This window comes from Pseudonaja textilis, chromosome Z (genome assembly GCF_049901715.1).
Source record: "Pseudonaja textilis isolate UNSWEBS1 chromosome Z, rPseTex1.2, whole genome shotgun sequence".
Lineage (NCBI taxonomy): Eukaryota > Metazoa > Chordata > Lepidosauria > Squamata > Elapidae > Pseudonaja > Pseudonaja textilis.
Window position 1 is genome coordinate 122009645 of NC_142008.1, and position 26186 is coordinate 122035830.

Below are 26186 nucleotides of genomic sequence, written 5' to 3' on the forward strand. Positions count from 1 at the left end.
AAGTCAGCATATTGTCCCCAACAATCTGGGTCCTCATTTTACCGACCTCGGAAGTATGGAAGGCTGGATCAACCTTGAGCAGATCAGTTTAATTTTAGTTTAGTTTAGTTTATTGGCACTGCACCTCAAACAACAAAATTAAATGCCATCCTTAGTGTACATTACAACTATAAAAATAAAACACACACGTCCTTCGCATTCTATACAAATTGAATTGAAAACCCCTGATATTGCATTAATATTGCACTTCTTCTTTGTTCTAACTGTCAGGAAATTTATCCTCAGTTCTAGGTTGCTTCTCTGTTGGATTAGTTTCCACCCATTGCTTCTTGTCCTACCCTCAGGTGCTTTGGAGGCCCAACTGTTGTGTGTCTCTTCTGGGTCTGAAGGATGCTCATAGGATTCATGGCTCTGTTTGTTCCCCTCTCCCCGCCCCCAGGCACAGGCTCGCTGCCACCGCATCGGACAGAGCAAGGCCGTGAAAGTTTACCGCCTCATCACTCGGAATTCCTACGAGCGGGAAATGTTTGACAAAGCCAGCCTCAAGCTGGGTCTGGACAAGGCTGTCCTACAGTCCATGAGTGGGCGAGAAGGGAGCATCACTGGGGTAAGTGCTTGCAGCTGTCGGGGAGAGTAGGAAGCTGCTGAGAATAAAAGATGATGACTTTGGTGGAGGAGACAAGCCGGAACCCTCCCAAAAAGCACGGTGGGAGCCAAAACAAATCTGATGTGGGGAGGAAACAGCTCAGATAAAACACTGCCAGGAGTTTTATTCCCAGGACAATTGGTGCATGGAGAGTTGATGGTTGCATTCCTGCAGCTTATATAAAGGAACAGTTTTTTTAACCTTCCTGCTTTGTCTGTGTCTGGTATAGATAGTGAGGAAGCAGGGAGGAGAAAGCCCACCAATCAGAAATTCAGCCTCCATGTCCCAAACTTAAAGGTGGAAGCTCCTCTTGCTTCTTGGGAAACCTACGTTTGGGAGCATCTGTCTTTTGCAGAGTTGCACCACTGTCATGTTAATACAAGGGAACAAGCAATGGCAATAGCACTTAATCTTATATACTGCTTTATAGTGCTTTACAGCCCTCTCTAAGTGGTTTACAGAGTCAGCATTTTGCCTCCAACAATTTGGGTCCTCAGTTTACCCACCCCAGAAGGATGGAAGGCTGAGTCAACCTTGAGCTGGTCCGGATCAAACTCCTGGCAGTGGGCAGAGTTAGCAATAGCACTTAGACTTATATACTGCTTCACAGTGCTTTACAACCCTCTCTAAGCGGTTTAACAGTATCAGCATATTTTCCCCAACAATCCGGGTCCTCATTTTACCAAAAGGATGGAAGACTGAGTCAACCTTGAGCTTGGTGAGACTCGGATTGCCAAATTGCGGGCAGCTGGCAGTCAGCAGAAGTAGCCTACAGTACTGCACTCTTACCACTGCGCCACCACAGCTCATAAAATAAAAATACAACTCGTCTGATTATATGGCCAGGCCTTACAGGCCGAGAAGAAATACACCTTTGAAAACACGGATCACCTGGGCAATACGGCTGGGCTCTTATCATCGGAATGGTTGTTACTGATTTATTTTTAAGAGTGGGAATCTTATGATTGTGGGGTTTGGTTCCTGTTTATCTTACTGGCACATCAGGAATACAGGTTCATAATCTCCAAGTGACAGGAAGGAAGTTCAAATGTGATGCTCGGAACCCCAAATGTGTTTTTTTCCAAAAAGCAACTGGATTTTCTTGGATTTTGTTTCTTTTGAACACATTTCATTTCTCATCTAAGAAGCTCCTTCAGTTGTAACTCAACTAAGCTTCTTGGGGGAGAAGCAAAATGTTTTCAGAGAAGGGAAAGGAAAAAAAACACACACAAGAAAATCCAGTTGCCTTTTAGAAAAAGCGTCTTTGGGACATCCATGATTTGGGTGGTTGCGAATTTCCATAGACGTAATGTTAGGAAGTACAGGCACTCCTCGGCTTAGCAACAGTTCATTTAGTGACCATTTAAAGTTGCAATGGCACTGAAAAATGTGACTTACGACTGGTTTTGCACACTTACGATCCTTGCTGCATCCCCATGGTCACGTGATCAAAATTCAGACGTTTGCCAACTGTTTCGTATTTATGACGGTCACAGTTTCCCGGGGTCACGGGATCCCCTTTTGCGACCTTCTGACAAGCAAAGCCAACGGGGGGAGAGCCAGATTCGCTGAACAACCATGTGGCTAATTTAACAGCTGCAGTGATTCAGTTAACAACTGCAGTGATTCAGTTAGCAATGGTGGCAAGGAAGGACATAAAGTGGGGCAAAACTCACTTAGCAACTTTCTCACTCAGCAACATGAATTTTGGGCTTCCTTGTGGTCGTAAGTCAAGGACTGCTCATGTTCCTTCATAGGAAGAGTCATGGAAGCTCCAGAAGAAGTAGTTGGTCAGTCATGCTTGGGATAAACCCATGTCCATCATCTGACCAAAAAAAAAATTATTATAATTTGCTACTATTGCAATTATGATTGACTGATTGATTGAATTTAAAAGAAAAAAAAGCAGACTCAAAAGGGCAGAGTCGATGGACAACTAGTATTTTTCTGCCATCACTTTTCACCGTTTTAATGTGTTGCTTCAAAAGTCTTTTTTGATTGTACAGCTGGGCTTTTCTGCGTTGCTCCTGACTCTGAAAGCAAAAGAGAAGTGAAACATGATTTTTTTTCTCCCCTTTCTTTCACACCTCCACAGATTCAGCAGTTTTCGAAGAAAGAGATCGAGGATTTGCTACGCAAAGGGGCCTATGCCGCCATTATGCAAGAGGATGATGAAGGGTCTAAGTTCTGCGAGGAAGACATTGACCAGATCCTTCTTCGCCGCACCACTACCATTACCATTGAGAGCGAAGGGAAAGGATCCACCTTTGCCAAGGTATCCATATTCCCTAATTCCGTTTGAAAATAATCTGGTCTTCAGAAGATTTAGGGTGAGGCCAACTCCATTCAGAGAAGGCGGATGGACAAACGTGTCTGAAGAACGAAGGAGGAATCAAAATATCATCTTTATTCTGATCAATAAGAGGTTGGGCATTAATAAGAGTTTAAAGAGATTTTCCAAAGGGCTTCTCAACCTCCGCAACTTCAAGATGTGTTGTTTTCAAGATGGCTGCCTGGGGAATTCTGGGAATTGACATCCACATATCTCGAAGTTGCTGAGGTTCAGAAACTGTGGCCTACGAGTTTACCGAAATACAGTTGGTCCTGAGCTTACGACAGTTCGTTTAGTGGCAAAGTTACAATGACACTTAAAAAAAGGGATGGGATCATTTTTCACAGTTATGACCATTGCAGTATCCCCATGGTCATGTGCCAGTCTTTTGCGACCAGTCTTTTGCGACCTTCCTGATAAGCAGTCAATGGGTAAGAAAGATTCCTTTAACAACCGGGTTACTAAGGTATCAACTGCAGTGATTCACTTAACAACTCTGGCAAGAAAAGTTGTAAAGTGGGGTGAAGCTCACTTAACAAATGTCTCACTTAACAACCAAAATTCTGGGAACCCTTTTTGGTCGTAAGTCGAGGACTTACCTGTAAGCTGTGGAATTTCTATTCATCTGCCCTTCCATCTGCCTCCCTCCTTTGTTTCACCTCTACTTCTTTCCCAGGCAAGTTTTGTGGCCTCTGAAAACAGGACAGATATCGCTTTGGATGACCCCAACTTCTGGCAGAAATGGGCCAAGAAAGCAGATTTAGACCTTGATCTCCTGAATAGTAAGGTGTGTTGAACTGGGAAGAGGAATGCAGTCAACTTGCATGATTGGCTGGCCGAGTAATAGAAGAATCAGGAGAAGAATTGCATGAAGTTTAATTTCTCATGGCACAGAATCCTTGTCGTGTAGATGGCATGATTTTCTCTGCTCCGGGACTGGATTCTCTAGAGCAGGGGTGTCATACTCAGTTTCATTGAAGACCATATCAGGGTTGTGTTTACCTTGAAGGGAGAGCACTTGGCCAGCTTGATGTCATTCATAATTGGGATGCGAAGACAGGCTCTTGAGCTCTGTTTTCGGCTGGGATGACCTCCTGCAACTCTCTACCATTGAAAATGGAGCTTGGGGGGAGCACACGTGGCCCTCCCAAGCTTCATTTTTGTTGGCCAGATCTAAGGGCTGATCCTTCGCTGTTTCCAGGGCGGCCCCGCAGGCCAGATCTTAAGCACCACGCAAGCTGGATTCAGGTGGCGGCAGCAGCAGGGAGATAAAGGGGGAAGAAGGGATGGTTTCACACATGCGTGCTTGCTCATCACTTGCATGGCCCACTTCCCAATGGTCTGCAGCCTGGCAGTGGGTCATGGCCCAGGGATTGGGGACGTCTGCTCTAGAGCAGGCAGTAGTCCAGTTACAATTCAGGGGTGTTACACTCAGCTTTCTGGTTTGCAGATAACATAATGTGGGATGGAAGAGAGGGGGCATGGCATGGCCAGTGGGGCTGGCTCTTGTTGAGGCTCCATTTTTGACCATGACCGTCTCCTGCAGCCCTCTGCCAGCGAAAATGGATCATGCAGCCTCCCCAGGCCTCTGTTTTCGCTGGTAGAGGGCTGCAGGAGGCCCTTGCGGCTGAAAACCAGCCCGGGTAGACCTTGCTGGGCCTCCCTGAGCTCCATTTCTACTGGCAGAGGCACCATGGGCTAGTCCCTCACTGTTTCCAGGGTGGCCCTGCAGGCCAGATCTAAGCACCCTATGGGACAGATCTGGCTCCCAAGTCTTGAATTTGACACCTCTGAGTTGAATGGGATTATGTTCAGCGTTTTGCAGCATAAATTTAGTGCCAAAAAATAAACACAGATGGTTGATGCTTCATTTAACTTCTTTATAAACATATTAAGTAAATTTTACAATACCAGTTGTAGATTTCTCCAACATGGAGCAAACTCAAACAGAAGTAAACATGTTGCAAGTGCAGAGCAGAACATCAACTTCAGCAGACAAGCAAGCAAAAACAGAGAGAGAACTTCTAGTTTCACTTTCCAGGTCAGCTCCCATTGGCTGGTCTGTTACCATGCCTACTCACTGACTCTGTTAACTATGTCTCTGCCAGTATGTGAATACTCTGACAGATTAAAGGAAAATACAAGATCTTCATGCGTATTAAATTTTTCAAATATGAAATTCAGTGCAGGAAAATGCAAAGGTCTTCACTCAGGAAAGAGAAGCTAAATGTGCAGTGTAGGATGAAATATAACTGGCTTTACTGTGGTTCTTGAAGGTGGGGGGATTATGAAAAAGTGGTTGATTACAAATTCAGGCTAAGCTGAGATTGTCACATAGCTGTAGAAGAAACAAAACTGGTTTCCATGCAGCGTCAACAGATGCTTTCAAATCATGGGGAAGGAATAGTTCTGTTTTGTGAAATATGGTCAGACTTTATTCCTAGAACTGTGTCAAATCTGGGCATTAGCTTTATGGAGGATTTGGGCAAACCAAAACAGGCTGAAGGAGCAGAAGGGAGCAATCAGAAGTCTAAATTATGTTATAAGAGATTGGAGAAAAAAATAGAAAGTTTCAGTTGCCAAAAGAAATCGAAACTCAAGAGGTGTTTCCTTTAAATAGAAAACATGGAATAGTGTGAGAGGTCCTTGGTGTATTTTCTGAGCTTGGTTGTTTTCCTGCAGACATTTCATTACCCAAACTAGGTAATGCTATCAGTGCTAATGCTGGTACTAATTAGCACTGATGATGTTACCTAGTGTGGGAAATCCCAAAGGTGCTTTTTTAAAGAAGCAACTGGACTTTTGAGTTTTTCGCTTCTCATCCAAAAAGCTTCTACAGCTCTGACTGGATGATGGGGAATGGAAGGATTTGCAGACAGCTGGTTATTTGCATCCTTTTAGAGAGTAGTTGAAAAAGTTAAGAGGTTTATCTGTGTCCTCACCTGAATACCCAGATTGCATAGCTAAAAGTCCATTCCACCCCACCCAGTCAGAGCTGAAAAGTTTCTTGGATGAGAAGCGAAACATCTTCAAAGAAAAAACACAGTTGCCTCCTGAAAGAGCACTTTTGGGACAACCATGACTGGGATGACTAAGAACCTCCATAGATATTTAGTTTGGGAAATGAAACATTTGCAAGAAAACAACCAAGGCAAGAGAGCACAAAGGACCCCTTGTTTCAACCCTGAGCTACAAAAATTTCCCTTAATAGGTATGGGATAGTGTTTCTAAATTTTAGAAAAGCAGATTCCAACTGGATGTTAGGGAAAACCACCTTTTTTAAAATAATAACAGCTCAACTGTGGGATGAGTTAGCAAAAGCAGGGCTCTCCAAACTTGGCAACTTTAAACTCTTGTGGAACGTCAAGGCTCTGACTAATGAATCTAAGCAAATCAGAAATCAGAGACTAGAATCCTCCTCAAAGATCTTCTTTACTGATTACATCATATCAGCACAGTTCTAAAGGAAAACCAACTCTAAATCTTTCCCATGGGCTTCAGTATAATTAAAATAGGAAATAACTCCATTCCCAAGTTAGGTCACATTAGCCAATTGGGGTAATTGGCGGGCTTTCCAGGCACTCTTTCCCCAACCTTAACCGTGGAGTAGAGATGACCTTGGTTCACAGGAGAAAACATTCTGTTGTGTCTAGTAAGGCATTCCAGTCTCCTTCCCCCTCTGAGGAACAGAAAAATGGCTGCTGCCAGGTTCGGTTCAAAGTTGACAAGAACTCCAACTCTCAGAATTCCCCAGCCATCTTGCCTTGGCTTGCTAAAGAATTCTGGGAGTGGAAGTCCAGAAGTCTTAAAGTTGCCAAATTTTGAGACCTCTTAAGCAAGAGGATAGACCATGGACTGTTCAGCAAGAAAAAAACTGAGCTGTCATGGTTGGTTGCTTTAATCTGCATTCCTATGCTGAATTGAACTTGGGATTCTATGGTCTGAAAGACCATTTCCATATCTCAAGATTCAGTGATGGAGAGGGCAGAAGTGAGAATTGTCTATGGAGGAATTGACATAGATTCAGAGATCCATAGGGGAATTGATACATGTTCAGAGATCCAGAGGGGAATTGACACATGTTCAGTGATCCAGAGGGTTTTTCTCCACTTCCTGCAGAACAACCTGGTGATCGACACACCCCGCATCCGCAAGCAGACCCGCCACTTCAGTACCCTGAAGGATGATGACCTGGTTGAGTTCTCTGACTTGGAGAGTGACGATGATGACCGGCCACGCTCCCGGCGCCACGACCGACACCACCATCCCCTCCACCATTCGTACGGGCGCACCGACTGCTTCCAGGTGGAGAAACAACTGCTGGTCTATGGGTATGTGGCGTGGAGGGAGGCCTCACAAAAAAACCATAGAGCGCATGGAAAGAAGGATTATGGGAGTTGTGGGGGAGGATGTGTGTGTTGGTGTGTGCTTTAATCCAATTCTTTGGAGGAAGGGGGAAGGTGGGGAGTATCAGAAAGGAAGGGAACTTTGACAAGTCCAACCCTATACCATTTCAGACAAATGGTTATCCAATCTCTTCTTTAAAATTTCCAGTATTGAAGCACCCACAACTTCTTGAGGCAAGTCGTTCCACTGTTTAATTGTTCTAACTGTCAGGAAATTTCTCCTTAGTTCTAGGTTGCTAGGTTATTGAAAAGCAGCTCAAGGAGAGAAAGTCATGGTGGATTGTCCCAATGGTGTTTTATTTTCAAGAAGCAACTGGACTTTCTGCTTTTTTCTTTGAAGATGTTGTTCTTGCTTCCTCCACCCCCCCACGCTCCCCAAGAAGCAAAGGTTCTAAGTGTATAGTTGTGGTTGCTGAAAGAGAACCCCTTGATTTCTGTGGTAGATAGGGCTCCCATAACACTGGCACTGATAATGTTACTTAGTTAGTGTAATGAAATGCCTGCAAGAAGACAGGGCAGCTGAAGAGAGCACCGAAGACCCCCCTCCCTATCCTTATTAGCCACCTGTGAGCAATGTCTCTGTTGATTTGCCTGGCAGCTGGGGCCGTTGGAGGGAGATCCTGTCGCATGGACGTTTCAAGCGGCGGATGTCTGAGCGGGATGTGGAGACCATCTGCCGTGCCATCCTGGTCTACTGCTTGATGCATTATCGGGGTGATGAGAACATCAAAGGATTCATCTGGGACCTCATCAGCCCAGTTGAGAATGGCAAAGCAAAGGAGCTTCAGAACCACTCGGGTAAGCGAGAGGGAAGGGGCTCCTTTTATAGAACTTAGAATAACTTCATTGTCACTTTGAATGTACACTAATCAGCATACATTAAAATGAAATTTCATTGCATGCAGCTCTCAAAGGGTCACCACCTCCAATATACACTACATGAACATGAGGATATATATATATATATATATATATATATATATATATATATATATATATATGTATGTATATATATGTATATATATGTATATATATATTTGTATATATGTGTATATATATGTATATTATATATATTATATGTATATTTTATATATATATATAAGATTATGCATATACCCACATATATTTGACCATGTTTTCCTGAAAATAAGAGCTTGTCTTTTATATATAAATTTTTTGCCATCAAAAAAGACACTAGGTCTTATTTCCGAGGGATGTCGTTCCACTGACTCGCCTCACTTGCATGCATCACCCCTGGCCTCTTTTTCACTGTCAGAGGCCTTCGGGAACTTCTTCTGCAGCCAGTAAGGCTGCAAGGCTTTCCTGAAGGCCTCTGAAGCCGATAACAGAGCTCCGGATCGATCCAGAGGTCTGTTATTAGCTGCAGAGGCCTTCAGGAAAGCCTTGCCGGGTGCAGAACAGATGAGCTGGCAAGGCAGGTGTCGGGGTGTGCAAGGCCTGGCTGCAATTGTCTGAAGGAGTGGGCAGAGTCTTGATTAGGGATTGTTTTGTGGGTATGGCTTATATTGGGCCCACATGTAAAAATCAAGCTAGGACTCACTTTTGGGATAGGTCGTATTTTTGGGGAAACACGGTATGGCACAGAGAAACAACACAGTCTAGTTTGGACATACACATGTACATGATGAGAAAAGCAAATTTTGTGAAGTTACCAGACGGATGGCCCAGGGAACAGCTGTTACAGAATCTGATAGTCCTGCTAGAAATACTTCTAAACCTCCCCCCAGAGGGGAGCGACAGAAACAGGCCATAAAGTGGGTATGTGGGGTCTCTAACAATGCTTTGAGCACTAAGCCCATAGCACTTAAAAGCAGCATCCTGAATAACAGGAAGCGAGCTTCCTATAATCTTCTTGGCTGTCCTTACCACTCTATGGACTTTCTATCTGAGGCACGCAGCCACCAAACCAAATAGTGACACAGTTTTTTAAGGTGCTCTGTGTAAAAAGTGGATAGGCAGAAGGAGAAAGATGTGCTCTGTATCACCTCTATTGATGCCCTTTGAGAATGTTACCCACACCTTAGTTGTCTGTTTTGCTGAGGAGAAAGACTTTGATCCAAAATTGAGATTTTGGCTGCCTTAATCCTTTGCAAGTGTGGGGAGAATTTCAGGTGGTGGACCCTTGGGAAATGGAATAATATTGGTTCCACTAATGTCCCTTTGCTGTTGGTGGGCCCTTAAGTGGCTCCCTCTGTTGTGTCTTCTGTGTCTGTGTCTGTGAGTTGAACTACTCTGCAAAAGCTGGGGTGACCTAATCCCTATTGCACTGGTTCCATGTTGTACCTAGCCCCTGCTCTGAGCTCCCTTCCTGTTCCTCGGGCAGGCCTGTCCATCCCAGTTCCACGGGGCCGCAAGGGGAAGAAAGTCAAGTCTCAGACCACGTTCGATCTCCAGAAAGCAGAGTGGATCCACAAGTACAACCCGGACACTCTCTTCCAAGACGAAGGCTACAAGAAACATCTCAAGCACCAGTGCAACAAGTAAAAGGGCGGGGGAAGGGAAGTCCAGCTCGGGGTGCCTCTGTAAAGCCAGTGCAAGCCAACCTGTAGATCCCAGTCTTTTTCTATACAGAAAAAGGGGGAGTTCCAAGATGGTAGGCAGATGGTGACAGATTCCACATTGTTCCTCAAAATTTTTTTTCTCAATTTGCTATTGAAGAGGCAATGTCTGGTCCACTGAAAAGTAATTGCATGGTGGTATTGCTGTCTGTTCCATCCATCTTTCTTTCTTTCTTTCTTTCTTTCTTTCTTTCTTTCTTTCTTTCTTTCTTTCTTTTCTTTCTCTCTCTCTCTCTCGCTCTCTCGCTCTCTCTTTCTCTTCCATGCCCGTGTCTGTCTATCTCTACCTACCTATTTATCATATTATCTATCCATCCTTCCATATCTGTCTGTCTATCTTATCTGTTTATCATCTACCTATATCTATCCCCCCCCTCTCTCTCTCTTCTCTGTCCCACTTTTATTACTTTATACATAACTCAAGGCAACAGATGTGCATAATATTCCTTCTTTTCCACCTTTTTCCCCACAACAACAACTGTGAGGTAGATTAAGCTGAGAGAGAACGACTGGCCCAAGGTCACTCAGTCAGCTATCATGCCTAATGTGGGACTAGAACTCCCAATCTCCTGGCGGTTGGCCCAAATTCACACTGATGGCTTTCATGCCTCACACGGCCTTAAAACTCACCATCTTCTGGTCGTTGGCCCAAAGTGACCTAGATGCTTTTACACCTAAAGGTGATAGCCTAGATACCAGGAGATGGAGAGTTCTAGTCATATCTCAAGCACAAAAGCTGGCTCGGCACCAGGAAACCGGGAGTTCTAGTCCTGGTTTCCTGGTGCCAAGCCAGCTTTTGTGCCTGAGATGGGACTAGAACTCCCCGTCTCCTAGTTTCTAGGCCACCACCTTCACTACTACACCAAACTGGCTTTTCAGTTCATATGTCTGTAAAAGCTGGGGCAATTGAGAGCTCCTTGCTACTTACAGGTGGATGTGCCGCTGTTTGTGAGGGGGACTTTTGCCCTCATCCCCGACTTAACAGTGGAGACAGCCAATGTCTTGGAATGTGGATGGGTGCAATTTTTCAAATGATGCTTGGTCCTTCCAACAGAAAGGCATTATTTTCTTCCTAGGGTGCTGCTCAGGGTCCGAATGCTTTATTACTTGCGTCAGGAGGTGATCGGGGACCAGGCCGAGAAAGTTTTGGCAGGTGCTGCATCCAGGTAAAAATGTTCACCTTTATACAAAGTTGCCTGGGGTGGGGGGTGTTCAGTGTGTGTTTTTTTCTAATTACTGACATGCCACCTTTTAATTTCTGTACGACAACTTTGCAATTATAACAAATCAAGGAGTTTGGTTGGGATAGAAAGCGGGCACTGATTGACTCAGTGGATTTCGTGACAGAAACCTTTTACTTTAGGGGTGTGTTTCTTTGGTTCCTTTTTTAAGGAGAGGCATGGACAACCATTTGTGTAGAGTCTCCTGCTTGAGCAGGGGGGTCGGACTAGAAGACCTCCAAGGTCCCTTCCAGTTCTTGTTATTCTGATTTTTAAGGATGCCCACCCACCAGATAATAATTCCTTAACAATGAGCCCTTGTAGTATCCCCTTAGCAACTTCTTACTTGATTTCTTTATTAAACATATTTTACTTCACCAAATCAGTCATTTTATTAGAGAGATTTTTTTACCCTAGCAAAAGAATCCCTCTTATTCTTTTTACTGTTGTGAATGGATTACTGCGGTGCACCTACAGAGCTGCGATGGTATAGTGGTTAGAATGCAGGCTACTTCTGCTACTGCCTGCACTTTGGCATTTCAAATCTCACCAGGTTCAAGGTTGATGCCCGAAGTGGGTAAAATGAGGACCCGGATTGTTGTTGGGGACAATAGGCTGACTCTGTAGAACCGCTTAGAGAGAGCTTTTAAAAGCATTTTGGAGCTGTATATAAGTCTTAAGTGCTATTGCTATCTGAGGACAGTCCACTCCACTCCATTCTATGAGTAAGGCTGTGAAAGCAGGGTTAGGATTTTAGAAAGTTGTCTTGGTTTCTGTTTAACGTCTCACAACACCTTTTGTTTTGTTTTTATTTCCCATCTTAATTCCTGCAGCGAAACTGACATCTGGTTTCCACTCGTGGATCAGGCAGAAGTGCCCACAGCCTGGTGGGACACGGAAGCAGACAAATCTTTGCTTCTTGGGGTCTTCAAACATGGTGAGTAATAGTTTCTGATGGCACAGTGGTTAGAAGGTTACATTGCAGGATAACTCTGCCAACTGCCAGCAGTTCGATTCTCGCTGGCACAAGGTTGAACTTAGCCTTCCATCCTTCTGAGGTGGGTAAAATGAGGACCCAGATCATTGGGAGCCATATGCTAATTCTGTAAGCTGCTTAGAGAGGCCTGTAAAGCAGTATGAAGCAATATAGAAGTCTAAATGCTATTATATCTAGACCTGAAAATAATTATATCTAGAATTCAACTCTCAATTTTAGACCTGAAAATAATGTTGAATCAGACTTGGTTACTCTTGGATGGGAGACCTCTAAGGAACGCGAGGGCTTAACCAGGAAACTGACTTTATAGTCTAACCTCTGCCTAAGATTGCACAGGGACATAAACTGTTGAGGTACTGGTATTTGGACTTTCCTTCAGGCTACGAGAAGTACAACACCATGCGAGCCGACCCTGCGCTCTGTTTCCTGGAGAAAGCTGGCCGCCCAGATGACAAGGCCATTGCTGCTGAGCACCGACCGGATGTGGGAGAAGGGTGAGAGCCACTGGGGTCGAGCTGAGCCATTCTCAAGGCTAGGGGATGGGGGAAGATTGGGGGCGATGGGTGATGGGAGGCACACCCATGATGACTTGCCATGCTAATACCGAGACACTGAGAGGGACAACTGTCCCTGAATTCAGGTGTCTGTGAGTTAAAATTGCTTCTCACGGGAAGTCCTGAGGTGTGTCTAGAAAGTGGGAGAAGGATGCGGGATTTCCACAGCAATAATTGACTAGTTCTTGTGTCATTGGCAGGGTGGATTTTGACAAGGACTGTGAGGATCCAGAATATAAACCCGTTGGAGCCCCTGCCAAGGAACATGATGAGGAGGTGGGATTCTAAACCCGATTGGAATTTTAATATAGCCCATTGCAAGTTTCTCCAGAACTTAAAAACCAAAAACTGAGATGTTTTAAAACAGGAGTCTTCAAACTTGACAGCTTTAAGACTTGTGGACTTTAACTCCCAGAATTCCTCCTCCAGTCATGTTAGCTCAGTAATTCTGGGAGTCAAAGTCCACAGATCAAACTTGCCAAGTTTGAAGACCCTTGTTTTAAACCCATTGCCATTCAAACCTAACAGATACTTGTTTTTATTTGTTTACACCACCCCGATCCCAGCGACTCCTGTCAAGGATGTACTTTGAAACATGTGTGTGTGTCTCTGAATGTTAGAATATCCTTCAGGAATCTCATGGGTGTTTTTATCAAAAGGCATTTGGACTGTTGTTGTTTTTTCCCCTGAGGAAGAAAAAGAAGATGTTTCGCTTCTCATCCAAGAAGCTTCATGCTTCTGGCAGGATTGTAGGAAAGATGGAAGGATTATAGTTCTGACAGGATTGGGAGTGGGGAGGGTTGAAAGGATCATATTTCTTTGCAGTCACTCCTTCCAATTCTCCCCCTCTCCCCCGCAAAGAAATAGCCTTCCATCATTGCCACCATCCTGCCAGAAGCAATGAAGCCTTTTGGATGAGAACCGAAACATCATATTTTTCTTCCTTCTTCCTCGCAGGTGAGGGGAGGAACCAAAATCTAGTTGCCTTTTGAAAAAGCACCTTCGAGACAACTATGACCTGAATTACTGAGAATCTCCACAGCCATCCTTCAGGGTGAATTAAACTATGTGCAGATGGATCAAATAAGGGAAAACTAGCTTGTAGGCTGCCTTTACATCTTTCAAGGCTGCTTCCTCACCCCACCCCACCCATGCTATTTGGGTGCCAGAGGGAAGTTTTAAGAGCAAAAAAGGCTGCTTCATGTCTCAGCAAACTAATGGGGAACAATATTTTTTCTTTGGCAAATTTTGAGTTATGGAGAAATACGAGGGAAACATTCAAAAACTTCCTCCTGCTTCCATATTTTCATTAGCCGGATCCTGTTTCCACAAGCAGAGCAAGCTCAAGTTTATGACGATTCGCCTCAGCCAACTCACCCTGGCCAACTCGGTGCAGGACAAGAATTACGCTAATGTCAAATAAATTCTGGAATAGAATCATTAAAGAAAGGATGAAAAAGGAGAGACAGGATGAAATGGAAATGGCAAAAATTAAAATATTTTTTTATTTAATTTCAATAATTAAAAAGAATTGTTAAATTTCTCTGCAGCAAGTTGGCCGTGGCAAGTTATCCCATTCCATTGTGATTCAAACCCCAACAGTAATAATACTCGGCAATCCAGTTTGATAGCACTAATCTCTCCTCCATTCCAGGGCGAAACACTAATGATGATGGATGAAGACATATCGGTGGTGGATGGGGAGGAAGGTAATTACTGATTATGTGAAAGGGTTTGGTGAAGAGGTGAGCTTCATAAGCATCTACCTCAGGAAGAGGGTCAAGAGGAGGCCTGGAGGATGCAAGAGTCATACATCCATCCTTATCAACATTTTCTAGGTCAGCCAGGGAATCTTTTCTGGCCTCCAGCCTCTGCGCTCACCGCCCGTTTGCGGCGACTCATCACGGCCTTCCAGCGGAGCTACAAGCGCGAGCAACTGAAGATGGAGGCCGCAGAGCGGGGAGATCGGCGGCGGCGGCGATGCGAGGCCGCCTTCAAGCTGAAGGAGATGGTGCGTCGAGAGAAGCAGCAGAGGTAATCTTGGGGGCCTCTTCCCCTTCATTTTTGGATAAGCTGGGTAAAGAGAGATACTATATTTTTCCGTCTATAAAATACTACTTTTTCTTTAAAATATTTACTTGAAAATGGAGGGGCATCTTATACACAGGAGGCTGAGAGGTGAAGGCATGGCCCATCCCCATTCTCTAGCTCTGCCATACATGCCGGATGAGCCTCTACCTTATATGCAGCTCTATCATTCCTCTCTGTTGTAGTTGTTTTCTGTATCACGTTGCCACTCTAGGTTTTATTTTTATTGGTCCTGTGATGCATTTCCTGTTCTTATATTATTCACTCTCTAATAAGATGGCTTCTGCACAGGGATGTCTTGTAGTGTGCTTACTTACCATATTTTTCGCTCCATAAGATGCTCCTGACCCTAATACACACCTAGGTTTAGAGGAGGAAAACAAGAAGAAAAAATATCTTCCTTTGCCTCCCAGCATCCATCCCGTACTCATTTGGCTGGCATCCTGGTCAGCTGAGTGATGGCTGGATGCCGGCCTCCCATAGCCCTGCTGATTAATGGGCTGGCCAACCAGAAACTCCACCATTGTTGCCTCCCATCAGGGAACACTGGAGCCTTCACCGTTGAGCAGCTGATCGGCGGTTGGATCGGCCTCCCGGCATACCGCTGAACAGCTGTTCCAGATGGCAGGGACACTGTAAAAGCACCCCGCGGCCTGGTCTGAGATGCAATATTCGCTCCATAAGATGTACAGACATTTCCTCCCAAATTTTTTTTTGGGGGTGGTGGTGAGTGCGTCTTTTGGGGGGGGGGGGTGGAGCGAAAAATACGGTACTTACTCTACATGAAACATGGGGGCATCCTATACATGGGGGTGTCTTATAGACAGAAAAATAAGGTACTTGAACCTGAGACTGAATTCCTCATAAAGAATCAGGACCATACATTAAGTTGCAGTCAAGATTTATTGCTCAAGCCTATGCAAAAAAAAAAATGGTGAACTAAAGCTCAGTACAGGTGGTCCTCAATGTACAATCGCAATTAAGCCCAAGATGTATGTATGTTAAGTGAGACAGTTGTAAAATGACTTTTTCCCCATTTTATGACCTTTCTTGCCGCAGTTGTTAAGTGAACCACTGAAGTTGGTAAGTTAGGAAACTTACCGGTTGTTAAGTGAATCTGGCTTCCCCATTGATGTCGCTTGTCAGAAGGTCTCAAAAGGGGATCCTGTGACCTTGGGACACAGCAACGGTCCTAAGTATGAGTCAACAGTCCTAAATATGGTCACAAGTCATTTTTTTTCAGTGCCATTGTAACTTTGAACAGTCATGAAGTGAACTGTTATAAGTCAAAGACTACCTGTATTGAATTGGCGCCTGATAAGAGTCCATGGAATTCAAGAAGGGTTAGACTTGGAACCATTTGTGGGAACGTAATGATTCTAGCCTGATGACTTGCTTAACGCCACTCCCCAGCTCTACCCACTTTTCTCCTACATCATCAGTCACAGAGTTGTTCATACACTTTTGAAGCAGTTGCCTTAGTCCAAAGTAGCTGCATCACTGAAGAGCAGGGTTATCAGACTCAGTTTCATTGAGGACCACATCAGGATTGTGTTTGACATCAGGGGGTGGGAGTGGCCAGCTCAATGTCATTTGTGTCGGGCCAAGGTGGTCCAAGCGCTCTGCCAGTGAAAATGGGGTCCCGAGCTCCGTTTCCAGCTGCAACGGCCTCCTCTGTTTTCGTTGGCAGAGGCACCGTGGGGCGGTTATTCACTGTTTTCAGGGCACAAGCCTTGAGTTTGACACCCCTTGCTGCGTTATTCAGTCGATCAGCAGCAAGCAAGACCACATTGCCAGTTGGTTCAGTGTGCCATGAAAGGAGTTCAACGATCATTTGTATCCAAAGGTGGACACGCCGTGAGCAGTCGGACTTCTATCGTGTGGTTTCCACATTTGGGGTGGAATATGATCCAGACACGATGCGGTTCCATTGGAGTCGGTTTCGGACCCTCGCCCGCTTAGACAAGAAGACCGATGAGAGCCTAGCCAAATATTTTCATGGTTTCGTGGCCATGTGTCGACAGGTGTGCCGCCTTCCTCCTGCTGCAAGTGATGGTTAGTAGCGGAGTCCGGAATGGGTAGAAAAATATTTAGAATTAGCCTGAGCTCTGGGTTAGGATTAGCAACCTCTGATCTTGAATTCCTCGAGTAGTCTTCCCGCTTTAATTACTGAAAATTCAGACCTGGGATCCAACTCGGGAATTGTGAAGACAGACAACCCCACAATTTTGAGTAGGGTCAGGCATTTTGTAGGAAGTTAAAAAAAAAAACTTGAATTTAGCTTGATTCCACTGATTCGATGGACTTGTGCATATTGTTTTATGGTAAATTAAGCTTTTGTTTCTCATCTTTTTGTGGTCAGCCAAAGTTGGCCTAGTATGCCCTTCGCAATTGGGCAGAAATCTTTTTATATAGATTTTATTCATTAAGCCCGTGCAGATTTGGAAAAGAACTTGAAGAAAAACAGTTGTGAGCTTAGCACTTTTCTTTGCTATTTATTATATATTTAATGTCAAGGTCCTGACTTGTAAAATTTCTCCATTTTACCATATCTCTCTTTCCTCCAGGTTCTGCATGAGCCTGAGAAACAATTAGAAACCACTCATTAAATTTAATGCAACTCTAAAAGCAGTTGCACCTTTTGGGGAGGGGATGTTAAGATTGAAGCTTAAAAAAGAGAGTTTGCTTTAATCAACAGGAGTGGATAGACTATACTTCTTGTGGCTTCCCATGTACTTCTAAATTGTTTTAGAAGACTGGGAAAGGAATGGAGGAAAAAAAAAAGAAAACAAGGATGTGAACAAAGTCAATTAGCAGCATAAGGGGCAATTTAGAGAACTCTGGAAAGAAGCTTTTCAAAGCATGCAAATAGACTTTATCACTGAAGTAAGGCTGGGAAGTCATCCTTACAGATTCCAAGATTCTCTTTATATTACCCATCTTGCATTAAGTATTTCCCATTTTTTAACATTTCACTTTTTAAAAAAAATGGCAATAAACTGTCTGCTGGTATTGTTTGAAAGACTCTGCAAGTCTTGTCCATGATCTTTGGAGGTCAGTGGGACTAAATCGGGGTTTCTAATTCTGATCACGTTGGAGATGTGAACAGAGAGGGTTTCAGAGACAAGTCTCAAAGTAAACCATAAGTCAGTGGTCTCCAAACTTTCTCGGTTGGCAAACTGGCAAAAGGGGCAGAGGGAGGTGGGGACAAAGGAAGGGAGGGTGGGAGGGAAGGAAGGAAGGAAGGAAGGAAGGAAGGAAGGAGAAAGAGTGAGAAGGAAAGGAAGAAAGGAAGAGGAGAGAAAAGAAAGAGAAAGAAAGAAAGAAAGAAAGAAAGAAAGAAAGAAAGAAAGAAAGAAAGAAAGAAAGAAAGAAAGAAAGAAACCACATTCATAGGATGCAGGCAGCATACGACACCACGCCTCGTCTGTTCCACGGAAAAACCTTTCTCCAAAGAACTGGTCTCTGGAACGGGCTGCAGTCCTTCACTGGTCATAGTCCCGAGGTTGGGGACTCCTTCTATAAAGCAGCATTTCTGAACTTCAGCAGTTTTAATATGGGTGAACCTCAGTTCCCAGAATATCAGAAGTTTACTAGAGTTAAATTACACACATCTTAATGTTGCTAAAATTGAGAAACAGTGCTATAAAACAGCAGGCCCCAAACTTTGGGGCACCAGGGACCAGTTCCGTGGAGAGAAGTTTTCTGTGGACCGGAGGGGACTTGGTTTTGCGTGCTGCCTCCATCTCATGGATGCCCCGCTTGTTTGCACGGACTAGTTGCTGGCATGCCACAGACCGGTGTTGGTCTACAGACCAGTAGTTGGGAACTCCTGCTATAAGGGCTTCAGACAGTGGGCTGGGAGAGATGAGGTGGAATAGAGTAGAAACAAGGTAGGAAAAGAGAGAGAAGCAGAACGATTCCAGATTCTACCTGGTTTTCCCATTCCTCTCCAGAGTCTCCAGACCCCACCCTCTTCATTGAACCCATCACGGAAGAACGGGCCTCCCGCACCCTGTACCGCATTGACCTCCTGCGCCGTCTGCGGGAGCAAGTGCTGTGCCATCCCCTCTTAGAGGAGCGCCTCGCCCTGTGCCAGCCTGCTGGGCCCGAGATGCCGCCATGGTGGCAGTGCGGGCGCCACGACGGGGAGCTGCTGCGAGGAGTGGCCCGCCATGGCCTTAGCCAGACCGACACCACCATCATGCAGGACCCAGACTTTTCTTTCCTGGCGGCTCGGCTCAGCCACCTGCATAGTCGGGCAGGAGGCACAGGGACACCCCCTCTCCCACCCCCAGGGCCAGCCCAGCCTACAGGGCTACCCCTTCCGGGGGTCAGCATGGTGGCTGTTCCGTCCCCCCTGCTCCTCGCCCCACCTTTGAATGAGCCTCCTGCTCCGCCGCCACAGCCACTCACCTTGCCCCCCAAACCCGAATCGGCCGAAGATTCCGACTCCGAACTTGACCTCAGTAAAATTTCTGCTTCATCGTCATGTTCGTCTTCCTCAGCCTGCTCCGACGATAGTGAGGGTAAGCTGTTTTTCTTTTTTTTAAAGATGTCTCTTCTTTCCCTCTCATCTCCTGAGAAGAAAATAGCTTTCCATGCTTTAAAAAAATCAGGAGGGATTGGCCATAGAAGACAGCCTTTCCACTGAAACTGAGAAATGCTAGTTGATGGAAAGGGCATTTTTAATTTGCCTTTTTATAGGAGCAATGCTTCTCCAAACTGTATTGTGGCATCCTCTTCTAGGAAGTTCAAGGGAATTATCCTTTCCCTAATTTTTAACAATCCAACAAGTCAGCTTAAACATAGATTAGATCAACAACCCAAACATAGATTGTCCTAACTGAGGCATATTATGGAATCCAGTTTATTTGTCACTAATACATACTGATTTATTTCATTGTGTGGGATGTGTGGTACCCAAGTGAAGTAGTGGCTGAGTGACTGTCTCTATAGCCTGCCTCATTTGTCCATTTATTTAGCCATAAATCTATCATTTCTGGATCAAATTGCAATTCTTATCTAGAAAAACTAAGCATTTTTATTTATGGTTGTACCTGCTTTTCTCTAAGGCGGTCTTTTACAAAATACAGCATTCAGTGTTAAGTACTTTTTACCACTCATGTTCATTAAAAGCCTTTTCTGTCCCTTATTTCTCCAGTAACAGAACTTTAGTCTTCATATTCAGGAGTCAGGATAGTTTATTGCAGTCATAGACCGGAGACCAGCACAAATAAAAACATTCAGTGAATATCCAAGTTAAAAATTCTGTTGTTGTTAGTTGCAAAGTTGTGTCTGACCCATTGCGACCCCATAGACAACGTTCCTCCAGGCCTTTCTGTCCTCTGTCATCTTCTGGAGTCCATTTAAGCTTATGCTGACTGCTTCAATGACTCCATCCAGTCACCTCATTCTCTGCTGTCCCCTTCTTCTGTGGCCCTCAAGCTTTCTCAGCATTAGGCTCTTCTCCAATGAGTCCTTCGTTCTCATGAGGTAGCCAAAGTATTTCAGTTTTATCTTCAGGACCTGGCCTTCTAAAGAGCAATCAGGGTTGATCTCTAGGACTGACCGGTTTGATCACCTTGCAGTCCAAGGGAAAAATTCTAGAATAGAATAATAAATAACAGATAAAATCTAAGATAAAATCCAATCTGTCAATTACACCTGGTCTAACAATACACTAAAAATTACAACCCATAAACAGTGAGGCCCATTGTCAGTTCAATACTAAAAAGGAAAGGAATAAGCAGTGCAATGTCGTCTTCTTGTGCCCTATCTGTCATCGGTCGTTGGCGATCATGTTGGCGATCCTATTTTTATCAACAGCCGCACGAAACAGTGCTGCTGAGTTTTGTCCAAACCGAGTCCCTTAGATTTTGAAGCCATGATGTTCCTTTTCTACCTGGACCTTCTTTGCCTTCAATCTTCCCTGGAGGATTAAGTGAAGCAGGCTGTATTTTTCCAGGTATTGCATCACATGTCTGAAATATTCTAACTTTTTCAGTTTTTTATGGAACTTGTAAAACAGCACACTAGGAGATTTTCCGCTGGCCTCCTGCCAAGCACTGAATCAATGCTAGGTCTGGATTGAATGGGTGTACAATGAGCTTGCTTAGAAGCCATGTTCTCGCCCCCCCCCCCCCGCAAAAACCCCCCAACCCTTATTAGCACTTTAGTACAGGTAGTCCTGAAATTATGACCATAATTGGGCCCAAAATTTACATCGCTAAGCGAGACATTTGCTAAGTGAGTTTTCACAACCCCCCCCCGCCCCATTTTACTACTTTTCTTGCCACGTTTGTTAAGTGAATTGCTGCAGGGGTTCAATCGGTAATCCTGTTGTTAAGCGAATCGGGCTCCCCCATGAACTTCACTTGTCCAAAGGGTTGCAAAAGGGGACCATCCCACGACCCCAGGATACTGCAACCATCATAAACACAAGTCGGTTTGCCAAGCATCTGAATTCTGATCCCATGTTCCTGGGGTTGCTATGAAGGTGTGAAAATAGAATAGAATAATGTTTTCTTTGAAATCTTTGTCCCTCAGTTTTATTTTTCTGTATTAGAGCAATTCCATCTCCAATTTTACACAACATAAACATGGCAAAATAAACAAATACAAAATTATGTATACTGTATACCTGCATATATTATATGATGCAGAGGGGAAAAAAGGGACTTTGAACAGTCACTAAGCAAATTATTGTTGTAAGTCAAGGACTACCTGTATTGCAGTGGTCCCCAACCTTTTTTGTACCAGGGACCAGTTTCACGCAGAAACACTTTTTCAAGGACTGGGGGGGAGGGGGAGGAGTCCGAGTTTAGTGGTTTGCTTGCAGATGTTTCATTACCTGACTAGATAACATCTGATGTTGTTACCTAGTCGGGTAATAAAACGTCTGCCAGCAAACCACCAAGTTCAGGGAGGGCCAATGCCTCCTCATTGCAACTCTGAGCGACAAATATTCTCTTCTATTGGGACATTTAAAATGGAGGGTTTCAGCTGCAGATTCACGAATTTGCCGGGCTGAGGAGCGCCTTCAAAACTGAGCGCTGGGCGGCGGCGGCCCGCGGCTGTCTCCGTGGCTCAGGACAAGTCGCTGCAGGATGGCTGAGAAGCCCCGCCTCTCAGCCCTGCCTCCCTCAGCCTCATCCCTCAGGTGTCTCCCTCCCCTCCCTCAGCCTTATCCCTCAGGTGTCTGCCTCTTCTCTTCAGTCGCTTCTTACTCTTCCACTAGCCCAGGAAGAAACTGCTTCAAAGAGCAACAGGGTGGCTTTTCCTGTCGGCGCAGCTCTTCCAGCGCTGCCATTTCACCGCCGCCGCGGTTCAATCCAGTGTTCTGTTTAGCAGCCTGCCTGCCTGCCTGTTTCTGAGTTGTTTCAGAGCAGCTTCGCTGAGTAAAAGAGGCGAATAGTTATTATTCTCAGCCAAAGCTACTCTGAAACAACCAGAAACAAAGGCAGGCAGGCAGGCAGAATGGAGCACTGGATTGAACCGCGGGCGGCGGGGTGGGGGTGAACGGGCACTTCGGAGGAGCTGCGCCGACAGGAAAAGCCACCCTGCCGGCTTCTTTGAAGCAGTTTCTTCCTGGGCTGGTGGAGGAGCAAGAGAGCGACTGAGAGAGGAACGAGGCGGGAGGAAACCGAAGCCGCTGAGCTGGAGAGCAGGATAGGCTTTGGTTGCTTCCTCCCTCCCCTTCTTTCATTTGTGTCCTTGATCCCTGATCCCAGCAGCATTCACCGAAGGCGAAGAAAGCCACCATTTTTATTTTATTTTTATTTTCTTTGCGGCCCGGTACCAAATGATCCACAGAACAGTACTGGTCCGTGGACCGGTGGTTGGGGACCCCTGCTGTAGTGGGATGGTGGGATGCAATCCACGCAGCCACATCCTTCTCTTCCACTCTTCTGGAACAAGCCCGTGTTCTCTTTCCATCCCTTCCAACTTTCTCGTTGCTGTTTTTCTGCCAGGTGAAGAGGCTTCTTGTGGTGGGAAACTCTTTGAAGAGGAGGAATCCTCATTGCTCTCTCTGCCCACTTCCCATGAGGGCAACTCCCCGCAGCCTAGTGCCTCGGATCTGCTGCTGCAGGAGCGCCAAAGGGCCCATGAGTGGCCAAAGGTAATGAGCAAACCATAGAAGGCATTACAGCTGAATGGAGCTGAGTGTTTACTGGCTGCATGCCCCTCCTGTCACCAAATGAGAGGTTTTTTTTCCCCTCAGCAGATAGACTCTCATTGTGCCCAGAGAGAGAAATATCTGCCTCTACTTAGAATCGAACTCATAGCCTCCTGATTGTAAGGAGACAACTCCACCTCTAGGCCACTGCACCACTCACAAACCTTTGTGACAGAAAAAGCATTAAGAATTGTGGTGGCGCAGTGGTTAGAATGTAGTATTGAAGGCTAATTCTGCCGACTGCCAGAAGTTCGATCCCAGCTGGCTCAAGTTTGAGTCAGCCTTCCATCCTTCTGAGCTGGGTAAAATGAGGACCCAGATTGTTGGGGGCAACAGTCTGTCAAGCGTTTAAAGAGGCCTGTAAAACACTATGAAGCGCTATATAAGTGCCATTGTTATTAAGTGTGGAGTCCTTGGTGCTCCGTGAGCTTGGTTGACTAGGATTGAATGTCATCAAAGTATTAAGTGTTGGAGAGAAGCTGAGATGTCTTGGAGATACCCAGTTCCCAAGTGGTCAAATGCGGATTGAGTTTGAAGGCACCTTACAGGCGATGGCATCTTTTGCCCAGATTTGTGATGACCTGGGGCATGAAACAAAAATAACCAAGTCACAAAAATAGAGGAAAGTCCCTTTAATTCCTCCAACTTGGCCCCAATGTCCAATTATCCTCAGCTGGATGGCAAACTCTTAAATCAGTTTAGGGAGGGAGTAAATGCAGTCTGCACCCAAAGTAAAGTTAATTTGAAATAAAAAACCCAACACACCAAACTAAAGGAATTACTATAGCAGGCAAGGATGATTAATTGCAGACTTCTACCAGATAACACAGCCACCACATTTGGGAGGAAGCCAAAATAGGAATGCACGCTTTGCTTCCAGCAACTTTGCCATGTGCAGTTTGTCCTTTTAACCAGTCCTCCCAGCTGCAGTCCATGAAGGGGATCAGGGGCCCTTCCTCCCCCATAAGCCATGCCACTCATGTTTCTCCCTTATCCGCTCCTCCCTGCGTGCCCTAGGATGAAGAGCGGATGGGCCTGGGTCTTCCTCTGAATGCCCATCCAGCCTGTGCCCTTCCTCAGTTTCCTCCACCACTGGAGCCACACTCCCACTCCCTGTCAGCAGTTCCATCTCTCCCTTGGAGTCAGGCTCCAGGAGTCAGGGGCACGACAGATTTTTATCTCTTCCTTTTGTTTCTGCAGGACCGTGTCCTCATCAACCGTATCGACTTGGTGTGCCAGGCTGTGCTGTCCGGAAAGTGGCCCTCTCCACAACAGGGCCAGGTAGTGACCTGTGTTGGCCAGGGAGAAGGCCTGCCCCACTTGCACGGAGAATACACCACTTCCCCCATCCCTCACATCTGCCCTCTGGCATCCCAAGAGGAAGGCACAGCTTCCTTCAGCCGCCTCCGACACGGTGGCCAAGAGAAGGAGTTTACCGTGCAGATCAAAGATGTGAGTTCAAGATAGGTCTGGAAAAACAGCATCCAATCCCCACACCCACCCACCCACCCACCATGCCAGGACCGAGTCCCTGCACAAAACCAAATGGCTCCATCATTAGGGAATTTGAAAAACAGATGAAAGTGGAGATTCAGCTGCTAAACAAAGCAGCAGAGTCGCCAAGTTTCCACGTTGGGCCATTTTGAAGAGCAGCTCCTTGTGCCCGTTGCCACCCTGAACCTCTTCTCCAGTTCCTCATGGCCTGTGATCATCCTTTTGTAATCTAGTTTCAGCTCATCTGGTGAAAATAACAGAATAGCAGAGTTGGAAGAGACCTTGGAGGTCTTCTAGTCCAGCCCCTTGCTCAAGTGAGAGACCCTATACCATTTCAGACAAGTGGCAGTCCAACCTCTTCTTTAAAATCTCCAGTATTGGAGCATTTACAACTTCTGGAGGCAGGTTGTTCCAATGGTTGATTGTTCCATTAGGACAGGGGTGTCAAACTCAAGGCCCTTCGGCCAGATCCGGCACCTGGGTGCTTATACCTGGCCCGAGGGGCTGGGCTGGCAAGGACTAGCCTGCAGTGCCTCTGCTACCCAAAATGGGGCGATTTGGCTGCCAGAGTGCTGCAGGAGGCCATCCTTGACTCAGAAGGCTTTAAAAGGGAGGAAAGGTAAAACATTTTACCTTTCAGGCATGCAGGATTCTGCTACTATAGGCTATGTCAATAATTTATAGTTCTAATCTTCCTATAGAGTCCGATTCTTGATCTGGTCTCTCTCACTCATAGGGCTCAAGTAGATGAAGTCTGTATTAAAAGAAACAAAAATCACAGAAACGTATGCCTCTCTATTTTTGTAAGTGTGTAAAACCATGTGTGCAGAGATGTGGTCCCGTGTCACGCCTCCTGGCTGCGCCCACCATGACCAGGGACACCCCCCACAACCTCGTCTCCCCCCGCCAGCCCTCTGAGATTAAACACAACCGTGATGCAGCCCTCAATGAAATTGAGTTTGGCACCCTTGTGTTTGGATATTTCTCCTTACTTCTAGGTTTTTTTTTCTCCATGATTAGTTTCCATCCATTGCTAAAGACAGAATTAGGATCTGCTAAGGCCCCTACATGTCCCCTCACTCCTTTCTAGCCTGTTCTAGAAACTTAGATTATCCTGTGGATAATTAACAGATGTGTGTGCCACTGATTTTACATTATTATTCCCCCCCAATTCCAACTACCTTATCCGTGGGGAACTTGTAAGGCTAATTGGTGTGCATAGGAGGGAGGAGCGAGCTCCCAAATTCTCCACTCTTGCCCCTAACTCTCCATCCGTTTTTCTAGGAAGAAGGAATCAAACTGACTTTCCAAAAGCACAAGCTGGTCCCTAATGGCACCGTTCGCAATCGGCCTGCTCTCACCCAGAAGAAAAGTAGCAAGAAAATGGTGGAGGTGAGCAATTGCTAGTTCGCAGAGTCAGTATTTGAGATGGGCTGCCAGAGGCAGCCAATCCATTAGTCAATTTTGGAGAGCATGTTGGTGGCCTGTAGATGCAAAGGGAGGAAGGAGGGATACCCTAACTTTTCGGCTGGCTTGTTTTCTTTCCTTCCTTCCTTCCTTCCTTCCTTCCTTCCTTCCTTCCTTCCTTCCTTCCTTCCTTTCTTTCTTTCTCTCTCTCTCTTTATTTCTCTCTTCTTCCTTCCTCTTTCTTTCTTTCTTTCTTTCTTCTTCCTTCCTTTCTCCTTCCTCTT

The 26186-nt window shown here is 45.4% G+C and overlaps 1 protein-coding gene and 1 non-coding gene across 7 annotated transcripts in view; both read left to right on the plus strand.

Moving 5' to 3' along the window:
• Positions 1–26186, plus strand: part of CHD8 (chromodomain helicase DNA binding protein 8) — an 84338-nt gene that overhangs the window by 53080 nt on the left and 5072 nt on the right. For 3 of the 6 annotated variants that reach the window (XM_087918070.1, XM_087918071.1, XM_026720592.2), the window contains 17 exons: positions 440–607; positions 2742–2921; positions 3655–3765; positions 7098–7309; positions 7983–8182; positions 9693–9885; positions 11040–11129; positions 12017–12120; positions 12560–12674; positions 12935–13010; positions 14389–14443; positions 14573–14768; positions 16669–16877; positions 18779–19351; positions 22796–22944; positions 24202–24453; positions 25780–25887. In XM_087918070.1, coding sequence (XP_087774196.1) covers positions 440–607; positions 2742–2921; positions 3655–3765; positions 7098–7309; positions 7983–8182; positions 9693–9885; positions 11040–11129; positions 12017–12120; positions 12560–12674; positions 12935–13010; positions 14389–14443; positions 14573–14768; positions 16669–16877; positions 18779–19351; positions 22796–22944; positions 24202–24453; positions 25780–25887 — 2991 coding nt within the window. The remainder of the gene's footprint in view (positions 1–439; positions 608–2741; positions 2922–3654; positions 3766–7097; positions 7310–7982; positions 8183–9692; positions 9886–11039; positions 11130–12016; positions 12121–12559; positions 12675–12934; positions 13011–14388; positions 14444–14572; positions 14769–16668; positions 16878–18778; positions 19352–22795; positions 22945–24201; positions 24454–25779; positions 25888–26186) is intronic. The other 3 variants (XM_087918072.1, XM_087918073.1, XM_087918074.1) reach the window with 2 other exon arrangements.
• On the plus strand, positions 12757–12865 carry LOC113449474 (small nucleolar RNA U6-53/MBII-28). Its single transcript, XR_003375826.1, has one exon. It is a non-coding gene; the product is annotated as a small nucleolar RNA U6-53/MBII-28 (small nucleolar RNA).